We start from the raw sequence: 16144 nt of genomic DNA, 5'->3' as shown, positions 1-16144 counted from the left end.
AGCTGCCAAGTCCGTCTGATTAGTCATAGTACCTCTTCTCCAAGAAGCACACTGTTAAGGACATCTTCTCCTTGTAGGCAGCTGGCATCCAACTCAAGAGCTCTTGAGCTCAGGATACCCCGCCCTCTCCACCCCAGGAAGGAACGATCCATTATCAAGTTCACTTTTCTCCAATCTGTGCCCAGAAAAGGAAGCAAAAGGATAGAAGGCATCCGGGAACCAAAGGCCCAGAAACTCCAGTTTGAGATTTGCCTGGGCAAGCATTGGAGTGGGGTAGGGTGAGGTGGGGAGAGAAGACAATCCCCTTTCCTCCTTTTCTGCACTGAGGTCAGGAAGTCCAAGAGAGAGAAAACATAGAAATACAGAAAGGTGAAAGAGTAAGCCGTTTCTCAGCTTGCTTTTAAAAAACACCAAAGGGGTAGTTCTGCCAGCCAAAGTCTGTCTTCCTGAGTCTCAGACAACTAGTAATCAGGAAGCAACCCCATTCATTGGGGACCAATCAGAGAAATTCCCTGCACCCTTTCAGCAAGGCACTAGGACATGTATGTAGTTCCGTGGGAGATGCCCCCTTCTGACAAAGGTCCACACTGTGCAACCACATCAAATTGATTGGGGTGGAAGGGCCAAGAAATTCATCAGACTGATCAGAAACAACTCTCATTATACCTTCTTTGGTTCAATATTTTCTAAGTAGAGTGCTTTTGAAAACACTGGTCCATATCTCCAGTTCTCAGAATTTCTCTAGGAACAGAGGAGGCCCAACTTTGAGGTTGTCTCTCCTAGGGCAGGGGTGGGGAACCTGCAGCCTCAAGGCCACATGTGGCCCTCTAGGTTCTCAAGTGGGGCCCTTTGACTGAAGCCAATTCACACTTGAGGACCTGGAGGGGATTTGTTCTGTGAAGTTTGGATTCAGTCCAAGGGCAGCACTTGAGGACCTAGAGGGGATTTGTTCTGTGAAGTTTGGATTCAGTCAAAGGGCCACACTTGAGGACCTAGAGGGGATTTGTTCTGTGAAGTTTGGATTCAAAGGGCTGTACTTGAGGATCTAGAGGGCCACGTGTGGCTTCGAGGCTACAGGTTCCCCAACCCTCCACTTAGGGCCTTTCACTAAGGAATCTCATCAAAGTCCACAAGCCACAGTTCTTAATTGCCATTTGAGGGCCATATGAAAAGGAAAGTACATGCAGATCTTAGGCATTCCCCAAAGTATTTTGTGAGTAGCCAGGTTATCATGGGCCTGGAAGTCACACTCACCTATCAAACATGGCTATACATATGCTACAAGCAAACAATATTTTGCATTGCCTTGGTGCTTCTTAGGGGCTTGTGTTAACCCAAAACAATTAAGAAAGAACACAGAATAAAACAAACACAGAACTGTCCCTCCCCTGCCAAAAAAAGGGAGAAAAATGCTTTGGACCTCTAATCCCCTTAGAGGGGAAAGGCTAGTCTCAGATCAGCTCCCAAGGACCACAGGGTTCTCCCAGCAAAGACTGGGGATGACTGGAAATCAACCCCTCACTTAATGAAACTAAACTGTCCCAGGTGACACTTCCCCCACTGGTCTCTACAAGAATACTGGGCAACCCAGAATGGTCCCAAACAAAATTTCTCTAGTGTATTCCTACAATACAGAGAAGCAATCCAGGTGTGTGTGCATGTGTGTGTGTGTGTGTGTGAGAGAGAGACACAGAGAGAGAGAGAGAGAGAGAGAGAGAGAGAGAGAGAGAGAATGAATATAAATATATGTATAAATGAGAACATTTATTAAGTACTTATTGTGTGCCAGGCACTAGAAAGGGGTGGTGGGGAGGAAAGAGTACCTGCATGGGTTCAAGGGTGGGGAAGTAGAGATGAGTTGAGCTAGTAGTGTAGTGAGCAGCATGGAGATCTGGACCCACCAAACACAAGAGACAGAAGGCTAACTCAAACTCAGATTAACCCCAAAGATATGTGATCTATCCCAAAAAGGGATTAAGAGCTTTGGATAAATTAGCAATTAACTTCTGAAATATACCCCAGAATCCAGGGGTGGGGAACCTGAGACCTCCAGGCCGCATGTGGCCTTCTAGGTTCTCAGGTGCAGCCTTTTGACTGAGTCTAAGTTTTACGGAACAAATCCTTTTTTAAGGGGATTTGTTCTGGGAAGTTTGGATTCAGTCAAAGGGCCACACTTGAGAACCTAGAGGGCCACATGTGGCCTAGAGGCCTTGGGTTCCCCACCCTTGGTCTCAGCAATTCACGGCACTTTTATGGAGGAGTGGGGTCCTCTTCTCCTCTGAGAAACATGCTATTAAGGAAATCTCCCTTTTCATGACCTGTGCCTGACTCAGGAACTCTTGAACTCAAGATTACCCATGAGGCCTAACCTAAAGGGATAGATAACTCCTCAAGATCTTTAGTTTCTGACCAATGAAAAGCAGAAGAAAGTAGCCAGGAATGGCTTCTAGTCAGAGGCTAATATCGTGTGCTTCTTCTTGTGGAAGGCACCATTTTCTTGTGGGCATTGGGCATAGGAGCCACAGGCAGCAAAGGCCATTCCCCACCCCTTGTACTCAAGTTTAGAATTCGGAGGAAGAAAGAACATATAAAGCCTTAAAGGGGATAGACTATTTCACAGCTTGATCTTAGGGACCACATAGGGGGCAGCATCTTTCACCAAAGTCCATCCTCCCAACTCTCAGCCACTGGAGGCCAATTAGAGGAGGTCTCGGTATCCTGTCAGCAAGGGGACAGAGCTTTAGTTTAGTTACCACCTCTAGTAGTGTTTATAGAATGGTGGCATTTTTAGCACACTCTGCCTCACTCTTCCACCATCACTGATAATGTAGAAGGGAGCCACACAGGACTAGGGAGACAGTTTTGCATTTTTCTTCTGAATAATATGCTGTCAATCATCACCAAGGGCCCCCCAAAGACTGTGATTATGGGTAGGGACTCATGAAACTGATGAAGGGCTCCCTTGATGAATTCCCATTACAAGGAGAAAATCAGTCCCTGGCTCTCTGAAACTTAGCTGCACATGTTTTCTTTTCTTTCTTTTTTTTTTCCTACTTCAATTCAATAAGCATTTATTTATTTTTTCACATTTTTTCAATTATGTACATTTTCCAAAAGTCTGTTTCTGCATTGTTATTATTAGTCTATTCTATTAGTTCAGACAGTCTTAAGTTTTCTCAGGGTGGAGAATTGCTTTCCCAGAAGCTCAAAAGCGATCACTAGTCATGCAGCTCTGGGTTTCTGCACTGTACAACCCCAAATGGGACTCAGGTTCAGTATGGGGGAGGTATAGATAAAGCTAAGGTGAGGGTGAGGAATTGGCATATTGCCGTGCTAACTGGACCAACTCTTGGATTTTCCTCCAATACCTATCCTGGAGCCCATCTGTCCATGCAGGTAGGAATGAGGACGAAGTGGGTGGGAAATATATCTTGAAGACAACTAGCTCCTTATAACCCCAAAGAGTGGCTGGCCCTCCATAAATTGGCACAGCCAGAACAGACCTCTTCTTTACCCAAATAGCATGATAGAGCAGAAAGTCAGATCTGAATTCCAGTCCCAGTTATATGATGTTGGGCAAAGCATCTGGCTTTCCCGGGCTTCAGTTTTCTCTGCTGTGAAATGAGGAAGGTTGGGCTTGGGGACCTCCATGGTCTTTTCCATGCTCTGATGCTCTGTGTTTTTCCACACAGAATACTTAGGCGGGGCTACTCCACCTGCACATGGGCTAGCCCCCACAGCTTCCAAATGGGATATAACCAATGGTGGGATTCAGCTGATTCGCACCATTTCGGTAGAACAGGTACCTAATTTTAGGTTGAGTTCTGCAAACTGGTTGTTAGCAGGAGCGGGGCCTGCGCCTTGGCTCAGTTCTGTGAAGAACCCATTGTTAATTTATTTGAATCCCACCACTGGATGTAACTAGAGTGTCTTGGAGGTGGAAGCCTAGGAAGAAATACTGATTCGACCACTTGGAGAGTGGCCCCTCATGTATTCTTGGGTGAACATTTGTGAGACCAGCAGTTAGGCCACGAAGCTTTCTAGCAGCTGCATTGAGTGTTTGTAGCAAGGAGCCAGGCATAACCCAAACTCCAGGGAATAAAAAAGGAGTGCCTGGGGAGGGTGGGGGGGGATGTTCTCAGTGGGCCTTCTAGAATGCAGAGGGGAAAACTGAGCTCCCGGAACCATCTGCAAGCTTGTGATGTGTTTGCCATGTGACTGTGTTTCTTTCCCCCACCCCCCACCCATCTTGATTACCTGCTGGCTAATGTGTTTATTTCCCCCCATATCTCAGGCCTGTATAATTCTGTGGATAGTTGGATGATTGTGCCCAACATTAAACAGAACCATTACACAGTGCATGGACTCCAGAGTGGGACTCGTTACATCTTCCTCGTCAAAGCCATCAACCAGGCAGGCAGCCGGAACAGTGAACCTACCCGACTGAAAACAAACAGTATGTCCTAGGGACCTGTGGTTCCCTCCTATCCTTGGCCATCCAGTGGTCACTCTCACTAACAAACTGCCTGATTATATGCTGTTTGCCCTGCAGATGGGAGGGAAGGGGAGGTGGAGAGACTGAGAAGAAACTGAACAGTAGCCGGGCTCTAAGTTCTTTTGTTCTGCTGTAAATAACGTTTAGCATTCGACTACCCTTCTGTTTTCCTACATGAGAAATTCCAGTCTCTCTTCCCTCCCACCAAAGTATCCAGCTGCATCCCAACCCAAAGCAATGCAAGATAGAACAAAATTCAAGAAATGCTAAAAGGGGAGCAAGAAAGTGGGAATGTAACACCTCCCTCTTCCCTTTCTGGCTTCAGTTTCCTTTTTCGTTTGTCAGTTCAGTATTGAGAAACCAGTCATCACCTGGGTTTTTCATCGTTAGCTCTCAAAGACTGGCAATGTGATTTTTTTTTTAGCAATGTACTTACTATTACAGGTTGTTGGGGAGGGTCTTTTTTTGGGGGGGGTAATATCTGGACCTCTGATTTCATTGGTATAAGATCTCCACTGAGGCAATTCCCTCTATCAATGCGAGTTGGCCCCAGTTCAACAACTTTTTTTTTGGAGGGGGGAAGGCAGGGCAATTGAGGTTAAGTGACTTGCCCAAGGTCACACAGCTAGTAAGTGTGGCCAAGTGTCTGAGACTGGATTTGAACTCAGGTCCTTCTGACTCCAAGGCCAGTGCTCTACTCACTGCATCTAGCTGCCTCAACTCTGCAACTTCTAATCTTAAAGAGCTGCTTGGGATACCCTGGGAGAGGTGACTTGCTCAGTATTTCTTAGCCAGTATGTGTCAGAGGAGGGCCTTCCTGACTCCAAGGCCAGCTGCCTCTGCTAACAACTCTTTATAAAACTATAGTGGTCCATGAAGTTCATCATGACAGATATAGTGCTCTGTTTTAATGAATATAAACTCTCTAAAAGTAGAGATTGTTTCATTCTTTGTATCTGTAGCCCCAGGCCAGTGCTTGGCACATACTAGCTACATAGTAGATATTTGTTGATTCTGTACCTTCTGGCCTACTTTCATATGATAACTTAGCAATCCAAAAAATGACCAACTTATGCATTTAGTAAGGCAACATGAAATAATGGAAAGAGCTTTGAGCCTAGAGTGAGTAGAGATCTAAGTTTGAATCTCAACTCTGACACTAGCTGTGTTACCTTACGCAAAGTGCTTTATGGCTTTGGGCCTCAGTTTGCTTCTCTGTAAAATAAGGAGATTGTGCCTGATAACCTCTGAGATACCTCCCAACGCTAAATTGATGAACCCATGAATCCCACCCCTGGTACCTAGCTGGGTCACTTTACTTCTGAGTCATAGTTTCATTATCTATAAAATGCGGATATTAACACTTCCCAGGGATTTTGCCAGTGGAGTAGTGTGTATGCTCAACTCATTAACCTCAAAGAATGCGGCAACCTGACAAATCATTCCTTGCGGTTTAGGACATTGGGCGGTGACTTGGTTGGAGTCCTTAGCTGTTTGATTGTGCTTTTCTTTTTTCTCTTCCATTGACAGGCCAACCCTTTAAGCTGGACCCAAAAATGACTCACAAGAAATTGAAGATCTCCAATGATGGCTTACAAATGGAGAAAGATGAAAGCTCTTTGAAGAAGAGTCACACCCCAGAAAGATTCAGTGGCACTGGCTGCTATGGAGCCACAGGAAATGTATTCCTTGACAGTGGCTGTCATTACTGGGAAATAGTCATGGGGTCATCAACCTGGTGAGTAGCTCTGCCTTGAAGATACTCCTTCCTTCCTCTCACTTATGTCCTCATTGTCAGATTCCTGGTAGGGTGGGATAATAGCTGATGTATCCTAGAAGCACAATAGTAAAAGGTCCACGGTTAGGGCCAAGGAGGACAGAGTTACAAGAAACATTATAAAAGTTACTTCAGAAAATATTTTCCAGCTTTTTCTCAACTCTAAGAACAACATGTTATGTAAACAATGCACCAGATGGCAGCATAGTACCATTGAAAGTACCCTGGATTTGGACTCCGGGACCTGGTTAGCATCAGGTTAAAAATTCCTGCCTCCGATATTCACTACCTGTGTCAACTTGGGTACATCATTTCCCCTTCATGGGCCTCAGTTTCACTGGACTAGGTGGCCTCTGGGGTCCCTTCCAGCTCTATGATCCTAAGTCAGGAGTTCTACTCCAGCTCTGCTGTGTACTGCCTCACTGTATAATCTTAAACGAGTATCTTTCCCTCTCTGAGTTCTAGTTTCTCTTTGTAAAGTGAGTATAGAATAAGCTGCCTTACTTCTTAAGATTGTTATGAAAATCGGTAAGGTCATAGAATCTGAGAGTTGACAGGGACCTCGGAGCCAGTCTAGTTCAAATTGTACCTGAACAAGGATCCCTTCTATAGCCTGCCAAACTGATGGTCATTCAGCCTCTTCTTCAAGACCTTCAGTGAAGGGGAAACCCACCACCTCCCAAGACAGACTGTCCCACTTTAGGACAGCTGAAATTGTTAGGAAGTTTTTTTTTCCCAACATCAGTTTGCCTCCTTGCACCTTCCACCCATTCTGCTAGATTCTTTCCTCTGGGACCAAACAGAACAGTTCTGATCCCACCTCCATATGACAGTCCTTGAAATACTTGATGAAGGCCATCTGGTCAGCCAAATCCTGTTCTAAAACAGCCTCCTTTTAACCAACTGTTCACTTCCCAAATCTGTCTTTTCTGGAGCCCCTGCCTTCAATCAGCAGCAGTCATGAAAACACCACCTGTGCCCCTAATGTCTTCTTGCCAAAGACTTAATCATCTTAAACAGAGCTTTCTAGGTTCTTTTTGGCAGGATTATTTGTGTATTAATCACCAGAAGTGGGTAGGCGCCATCCAGTTAATACTGTATGTGCTGAACCAAAGCATACATTGGGGAGAAAGTGATGGCAGCTGGATTCAGAGCAGAGATGGCTAAAGGTGGGACCGGAGCAGATTCTTTGACCTTTCTGATGTTTCTTTGTCAATCTGGTGAGGCCTATGCACTCCTTCTCAGAATAACATTTTAAAATGCATAAAAGTCGTAGGATTACAAAGGAAATCAAAGACATTGAAATATGACAATCCAAATATGCTTTAAAAGAATTCACATACCTCAAGTTAAGAACATCTGGACTAGAGAATTGAATGTTAAACCCACTTTTCTGGTGGCCTGAATTAAGGCAGCTTTCAAAAAGGTAATCTCCAATTACTTTTTCATGGGCTGATATAGGCTTATAACAGGGGGGTCATATTTGGGGGTCATCTTTGTCCTTCATCTCCCAAAGAACTTTTTGGAGTCTAAACTAGCCAAAACAAGCTGGTACCTCATTCTCTGGTTTCTTGTAAGTTAGGAATGCTAACTCTCTCTACTCAAAGATCCCAGAAATCCTCTAGCAATGAATTTATGTCTTTAATTTGATCAAATAAGATAACATCCATGAAGCATTTTGTAAACCTTAAAGTGCTTTATCAATCAATCAGCAAGCATTTCTTAAGCATTTATTATGTACCAGGCACAGAACATACAAAGAAAAAGAGAAAACACAGTCTGTGCCCTCAAGGAGGTTATATTCTAATGGGAGATGAGATGGGAGTGGGGTGGGAAAACATGTAGATAAGTAAGTATATTATTCTCTCAACAAACTGAAGCCATGAGGATGATGGCTTTTGAAGCCCCTTCCAATGCTGATATTTTATAAATGAGATCAGCCATAGAATATTGAGAGAGGAAAGAACCCAGGATAGAGCCTTGAGGAATATTTGCATTAAGAGGGTGGGAGGAGGAAGAAGAGTCCATGAAGAAAACAAAGAAGGAAATGAAAAAGAAATACACTTGGGTATATTTCTTTCTTAGTGAAGGAGATAAGCTAGACACAGATAACTATGATACCAGATAATGAATTCATAAGGGAAGTACAAAATGCTGAGCATTTCCAGAAGAAGGGGAGAGATTATGTCAGTCTGGGGAAAATGAGGAAGGGGGCTACATTTATTCTGGGCTTTGAAAGATATCCAAACAACCAGTCAACCAATAGTCATTCAAAGGAATTCCCTTCATCTATGCCTTCTGGAGCCTAGGAACTGCTTCAGAACTGCTCTGGCATAACCCCTCAGAATGACTTCCCCTCACTCAGGTCTTGGAGCACCCCTGGGTGCAGGTCCATTCCTACAGTGCTTCTCCCTTGCTCCCCCCAGCCTGCCCACTGAATTCTATCTTATGTATAGATTGTATGTGTGTTTTATGTGTTGAACAGAAATGAAGTGAGAGAAGGTAGATCTTTGGCTTCTTTCCCCTTCATCATTATTCTCCAACCTCAGAGATTATTTAATAAAGACTTAGATGTTTTTTGTATGTATAGAAAAAGAGACTCTGATATGCCAGGCATCGTGTAGGATGCTATTAACAGGCAGAGATGGAGTGGGGTGGACATTGCTGGCATTTCAGGCATAGAGAATTTTGTGAGCAAAAGCACAGAGTTGGGAAAGGATGTGATTGGGGGATGGCAGATAGATAGTTTGGCTGGAACTTAGAGTCCGTGAAAAAGGAGAGATGTATGATAAGCTGAAGAGAAAAATTGGAGCCAGGCTTTGAATGGCAGACTAAGACAGATATTACTTGGTTAGAAATGGGGAGCCATTGAAAGTTTTTAAGTATAGGAGTGATAGCTATGTATTAGAATGATTACTCTTGCAAATGTATATAGGATGAATTGGAAGGGGCAGATTCTGAAAGTGGGAAGAGTGGTCAGGAAGGTATTGATATAATTCAGACAATTACGTGGTGAGAACCTGAATGAGCATGATAGCAGCAGTAGTGGAAAGGAAAGGACAGGTGTGAGAGAGAAATTGTCAAGATAGAATCTATAGGGCTTGGTGACTGATTGGATGTCAAGGGAGGACAGAGGAACCTACCATCATACCAAAGTTTTTGAGCTTAAGGTAACTGGTTAACTGTTCTCCATGAATTGGGACAGCTAGGTGGCGCAGTGAGTAGAGCACCGGCCCTGGAGTCAGGAGCACCTGAGTTCAAATCCAGCCTCAGACACTTAATACTTACTAGCTATGTGAACTTGGGCAAGTCACTTAACCCCAATTGCCCTGCCTTCCCCCCTCCAAAAAACCCCTATTCTCCATGAATGGAAATGGAGAAGTTAGTAAGAGAAACTTTGGCAAAGGAAAAGATGATGAGGTCAGTTTGGGGCATGTTGGGTTTGATGTCATCATTCATCCATCAGATGGAGATGTACACTGCGCAAATACAAATGCAAAACTGCACCTTGATAAGGAAGGAAGGAAGGAAACAAGCATTTATTAAGCACCTACACTGTGCTAAGTACATTATCTCATTTGAATCTCACAGCATCTCTGGGAGGTACAGTTAAGAAAAATGAGGCCAGTGAGATTAAGTGATTTGCCTAGAGTCACACAGCACACTGGCACACAGTCCCAGTGCTCTAGCCACTGCAGCGCCACCTAGCTGTGTCTAAGAGTCACAGTTGCAGATACAGATTTGAGAAATACATGGATAGAGGTTATAGTTGAAGCTATGGAAATTAACTTAGGGAAGAGAAGAGGGTCTAGGACAGAGCCTTGGGAAATACTTAACATTTAGGGGGTAGGCAGAAGAAGAACCATTGAAGGAGACAGAGAAGGAATGGTCAGAGAGATAGGAGGAGAACCAGGAAACTAGCAGCACGGCATCTAGGAGTTGGGAGGGACCTTATGGGTCTTCCATTCCAGTCCATACCAGACCAATAATCCCTTCTGTAACATTCCTGAAAGGTAACCATCTAGCCCTTTGCTTGAAGGGATTTCTTTGCATTGGGCTTAGGTCCTCGGTCTAGTCTATGCTGGCCTGTGAGTTCCTGAACTCAGTCTGAGGGACAGGACTCCCCATGCCCCAGTTGGCTTTCCCCAGCCTTCCAGGCCCATTGAAGTAGGGTCTCTCACTACAGCAATTGGAATGAGTGCCCTTTGAGTTGGAGTTGACAAATGAGGAGGAGATTCAATCAGTTTCATTTCTTTCATTTGGCAGCAAATTCTTCTCCAAATAAATGAGTATGTGGTAACCCTTTGACGCACTAGGAAGGGGAAAAGGAAACTCATGCCAAGACTTACATGTCCAAAGATTTATTAGAGGATATTCTGTGCAGCCAACTGAGACCTCAAGAGGGCTGGAGGGGGGAGTGGGACACTTCAGTCCTTCAAATACACATCTGAACAGGGGTGGGGTGATGTTCTAGCACTTCCCAAGATTGCTTCCTAGCTTGCTTTTTTTTGTACAGGAAAAATCCCTGCTCTGACATGTATTAATGAGTCTCTCTACTTGTCAAGGGTTCCAGCATGGCGATTGATGGGGAGCTACCTCAGCTTTCAGATCTTTGTATCAGGATTTTTGAGGGATGAGACTGTAATGTTCCCTGAGTTACTCAAGGTTGGCTAGAAAGGGGGATGTGGAGGGTCTTATCTATGATTCCAGGGGCTACAGGGCTGTCTGAATCCAGAGCGACACTTGACCTATGAGGTTATTGTGAAAAGAAGGGGAGACCTCAGCTGGTTTTAGGGATAAAAGGAAAAAAAGCAAGGAAGAGCAAAGGCTTCAGGGATACGTGCCAATTATCTGGCAGGTGCTAGCTGGGAGAGTAACCTTGGCTTTTTCTCTTGAGTGAGGAGTCAAAGCAAGGTCTTACAGAAATGCTCCTGGGTTTTCCTTCCTGGGATTTTACATGTGGAATGCTAATTCTGATACCAGAAGGGAGAGGGAATAAACTTCCCAGAACCCTAAGATACAAACAAGGCCTTGCATATTAATTGTTAGTTAAGTATCTGTGAATGTACATATGCATGTGGTTATTCTCTAGGAAGTGGTATTGATTCATTTTCGTTCTTCTGGCTAGCATTTGCAAGTACAAAATTCTTCAAAGGAAAACCTATATCCTCCCTCACATCAGGAGAGGAGGGTGAGAGAAACTCTAGAGACTAGACATTATGTTAAGCACTACAGCGGTTAAAGATTTATTGGCCCTGCCATAGCCATTTGGTGAAGGTCACATTTTCCCATTATTCACACTGCTCAATGCTGGGGGCTGGGAAAGGAGAGAGTAAGGAGAGGGTAGCTGCTCCCTCCTTCCCTCTAACCCCTCCTCACTGAATCTCTCCATTGGAAGGTGACTAAGTGCAGCCCTCCCATTCTAGAGACGAGGGAAACTAAGACCCAGAGAGGGGAAGGTACACAGTTTATAAATCTAGAGCTGGTTGGTATTCAGTCGTTTTCAGTCATGTCCAACCCTTTGTGTACCCATTTGGGATTTTCTTGGCAAAAGGTACTGGAGTGGTCTCCAGCTCATTTTACACATGAGGAAACTGAGGCTAACCCTAAAATTCAAGGGCAATCGGCTCAGGTCTTGCCTGGAATAAATTTGATTCAAGCCTTCTTTCAGCCAGAGATAAGGTTTATTAGAACACTGTTCCGGGTGGGCGAGATTTTGAAGAATTGGCACCATTGTAACACTTGTATTGACAAGCAGGCCAGATTAAATCTGAGCCATTGGCTAGACTCTTAAGGAATCTGAGCAATTTTCATTGGAGGGCAAGATGGACCTTATATACAGAAAGAGTGTGGGAAGGATCTTGGAGTTGCCAAATAGTCTGGGGTGACCGGGAGGTAACAGAGAAAGACCCGGAAGGGCTGGGTGCCCCCAGGAGAACGCCAGGGACCTGGGTCATGTGGAAGGGGTCTAGATGGAATCAAGGAGAGGTGATCTAAGGTGGGGCCAGGTGCAGACAATGAGAGCTGCAATGAAAGGATTATTAACTGGGAAGGGCCAGGTACCCCAGGAGAATGCCAGGGACCTGGGCCATGTGGGAAAGTCCAGGGGCTTTTCCTTTTCAGGGTCCAGATCCCAAAGACATGGTCTTTTCCTTTTGGGGGTTCAGATCCCATCCCCATCAAAGTGACTTGCCCCAGGATCACACAGCTAGGAAGTATCTGAGGCCGGATTTGAACTCAGGTCTTCCTTACTTCAGGCTCAGTGATCTATCCACCGCAGTGCTACCTAGCTGCCCTCTAGCTCTGGAAGGGACATCAAAAGCTATCTTTTCCAATCCCCTCATCTTTTACAGATGAGTAAACTGAGTCACTAGCATCTCCCACTCAACATCTTCATGAAGTCATGCTTCACATAACTGACCTATGATTGGGCACTGACATTTTCACACTCAAGTAAAGATTGATGTCAGTATCAGCTTCTCAAAAATTTAGATTGTAAGCCCCTTGAGGGTAATGTAGTACCTGTGTATTTCTCATAGTGCCTAGCTCATGGTTGGCCACATATTTGGAGTTTCCTGAAAGCTCCTGAGTGAATAAATGAAAGAATGAATGAATGAATATACCTCTTTCTCCCTTCCACTGCCCTTAGGTATGCTGTTGGGGTTGCCTACAAGTCAGCTCCAAAGAATGAATGGATTGGCAAAAACTCATCATCGTGGGTTTTCTCCCGCTGCAGCAGTAACTTTGTCGTCAGACACAACAACAAAGAGATGTTGGTCGACGTGCCCCCTCAGCTGAAACGGGTCGGAGTTCTCCTGGATTATGACAACAATATGCTCTCCTTCTATGACCCGGCTAACTCCCTCCACCTTCATACCTTCAACGTCTCCTTCATCCTCCCAGTTTGTCCGACCTTCACCATCTGGAACAAATCCCTCATGATCCTATCTGGCTTGCCTGTCCCAGACTTTATCGATTACCCAGAGCGACACGAATGCAACTGCAGGCCCCAAGAGTCCCCATATGTATCTGGGATGAAAGCTTGTCATTAAATTCCAAAAGAGCACGTGTTTCTGTGACCGTTCCCCGAGGCAGAGAGTAGAACGTCTTGCCAGCAAGCAATCTGTCCCCACCTCATCTTCAGCTAACCTTCAAAAACAAATAATGAAATAAAGTCCTTTCAAAACAACCAAAATAACTCGACATAATGAGTCTGATGTTTTTGCAAAATGAAGCTTGTGTGAACCTCATTGTATTACATTGATTCTCAAGACAGATCCTAACCCAGGAAGAGTCTAAGTTCAAGTCACATGGTAGAGAAATCGAGAGACGATTTTCTCCTGCCATAGAAAGTAACCAAGCAGGAATCTAACTGACGTTCCAGTGCTTTAGCGTAGGGGTGATGTTGGGAGGGCCGCCGGGACTCTGGAAGAATGTGGTAACAAAACAGCTGAAGGTGGTCAAGCCCCTTAGGATACTTGGTCTTAGATGTTTGGTCAAGTGGAAATTTGAACATGAACAAGTCATCAAACCCTAGGTATGAGTGTGGAAAGAACAGCCAAGGTCAGAATAAGGGAAAAGAAAAAAAAATGTGTAATTAATTTAATCTCCGTCTGGAAGCCAGAGACAGATTGACCTGAGAAAGAGTCAGGAAGGATTTCTTCCAGTTCTGTTGACTTTGGTGCTTTTATAAGTAAACGTGATCCTAGTTTCTTATGATAGGAAGAAGAAAACATCGGATAATTTTTACTTGCTAATCCTGTAGGGAGCCATTGTCATATCTCTCCCTCACACCTCTGTTCTCCCTCCCCCCACCCCACCTTCTCCATTTCTCTCCCTCCTTTGTATCTCTCTCCAATTTTTCTCTCCTCCATCTGCTTCTCTCTCCCCCCACTTCTCTTTTTCTGTTTGCCTCTCTTGCTCTGTTCCTCTCTCCCTGTCTCATAAACACACATGTACATGCACACGCACGCACACACATGTACACACACTGAGCACTGGGCTAAAAGAGGAGAGATTCATTGGTAAGAGCATGACAGATGCTGCCAGATCAGTAGAGAAACATAATAATTCAGTAATTAAAATTAACTGGGAAGAAGGCTAGAAGGAATTCATAAAATGATGGGCTCAGAATACTTGCAAAACATGGCAGTTCTGTGCCTTTAAGGTACGGTGACTAACTAGAATTAGGCTAACAAAGTGTTGTCTTGTAGAGGTCCTTAGGGAGCCTGCTTTAATGAATATGTAAGCACCGAATTATAATTAACAGCAGTTCTTTTCCTCAAAGGCTTTTTCATTGTGTGGAGATGAGTCTGGCCTCCCCAAGGCCTTGCCAGCCGAGAATAGGATTTGGAAGGCTGGAAAGGCTGCCTAACAATTCAGAAAAGGCTGAAATTATGTTCCCAGCAAGGGACTGCCTTTAATAAAAGCCTCCTGCCCTCAGACTCACAAGGATACTGATGGGACTAGAGATGTCGGGCGGCTGTCTGCTGTTTGATGAATGGATGCAGCAACTAAGGGAACCAGCTACGAGTTTCTGGTCTTCAGTGGTGGATTGTGAAATCCTGCAATCTTACAAAGCAATTGTTTGGGCGTAAATATGTTTACATTGTCCATTTCCGAAGTATTTGAGAACATCTGAGAAGAGTGTGCTCCCTTAAACAAGTTAGACATCAAGCAAGTAAGCAAGCATTTATTAAATGCCTACTGTGTGCCAGGCGCTGTGCTAAGGGCTCAGAATACAAATAAAAAAGTCAATACAGCCCCTGTCCTCATGGAACTTACATTCTAATGGGGAGACCACAGGTGCATATATCAGAATACTGTATATAAGAAACTTACAGACAAAATGGAAGGCAACCATGTAAAGGGGGGGCTCTAGCAGGTGGGAGGACCAGGAGCTGAGTCATGAAGGAAGCCAGGGATTCATTCTAAGAGTTAGAAGTGAGGGGAGAGGGCATTCCAGATGTCTGGGGCAGCCAGTAAGTACAAAGACACAGACTAAAGTCGATGTGTGTAAGGAAAACAGATTGATCTGTCAAATCATAGCATGCATGGAGGGGAGTAAGTATGGGAAGAGGTCAGGTTGTGAAGGGTTTGGAATGCCAGAAGATTTTGCATTTGATCCAGGAGACAATAGGGAGCCACTGGCATTGATTGAGTAGGGGAGTGACATAGTCAGACCTTGGCTTTAAGAAAATCACTTTGGTGGCTGAGTGGAGGGTGGTTCAAAGTGAAGAGAGATTAGAAGCAGGGAGACCAAACCAGAGGCTGCTGCAATAGGCCGGGAGTGGGGTGATGACCTGTTCCCCTAACAATGTTGTTGACCCTACTGATTTACTTAGCAAAGCCTCTATTTGTAGAGAAATTCCATCCATGAATCACATATTCCAAAATTCAGAGGCCCTGGTCATGTTCCTTTGACCTAGAGACTAGCTCCTCTTACTTTGTGATGTAGAGAGAGTCCTAATATGACCGGCAAGCATTTATTAAGTGCCCACTATGTGCTAGGCACTAGAGGTACAAAGAAGAAAATTATCCCTGCCCCTGAGTTTACATTCTAAAAGGTAAATAACATGTCAACACAAGTAAACAAAAGATTTGGAAAACCATTTTTGTGGGAGAAGGCATGGTAGCTGAGGAGCAGGAAATGTGTCATGGCTGATGTCTCAGGCTGAATTTTGAAGGAAGCAAGCAGGTTCTTAGATGTAGTGATTACATTCTAGGCATGGAGAACCCTCTTCAAAGGTCAAGAGGTGGGAGATGGAATGGGAAGATGTGGGAAGAAAAGAAAGGTGATCAGTTTGGAATATAGAGATAATGAAGGGGCGTCGTGTAATAAGCTGTAACGACAACCACACTGGCATACCCAG

At 44.5% G+C, this 16144-nt stretch overlaps 1 protein-coding gene across 2 annotated transcripts in view; it reads left to right on the top strand.

Annotated features, from left to right (window-relative positions):
* The window catches only part of MID2 (midline 2), a 98581-nt gene extending 85106 nt beyond the window's left edge, over positions 1–13475 (top strand). For both annotated transcript variants that reach the window (XM_036740502.1, XM_036740501.1), the window contains exons 8-10: positions 4295–4456; positions 6026–6233; positions 12922–13475. In XM_036740502.1, coding sequence (XP_036596397.1) covers positions 4295–4456; positions 6026–6233; positions 12922–13324 — 773 coding nt within the window. In that variant the 3' untranslated portion in view covers positions 13325–13475. The remainder of the gene's footprint in view (positions 1–4294; positions 4457–6025; positions 6234–12921) is intronic.
* The last annotated feature ends 2669 nt before the right edge of the window (positions 13476–16144 follow it).

The sequence above is a fragment of the Trichosurus vulpecula genome (genome assembly GCF_011100635.1).
Source record: "Trichosurus vulpecula isolate mTriVul1 chromosome X unlocalized genomic scaffold, mTriVul1.pri SUPER_X_unloc_1, whole genome shotgun sequence".
NCBI lineage: Eukaryota > Metazoa > Chordata > Mammalia > Diprotodontia > Phalangeridae > Trichosurus > Trichosurus vulpecula.
The sequence above is the reverse complement of the archived record's forward strand: the minus strand, read 5'-3'. Positions and strand labels throughout refer to the sequence as shown.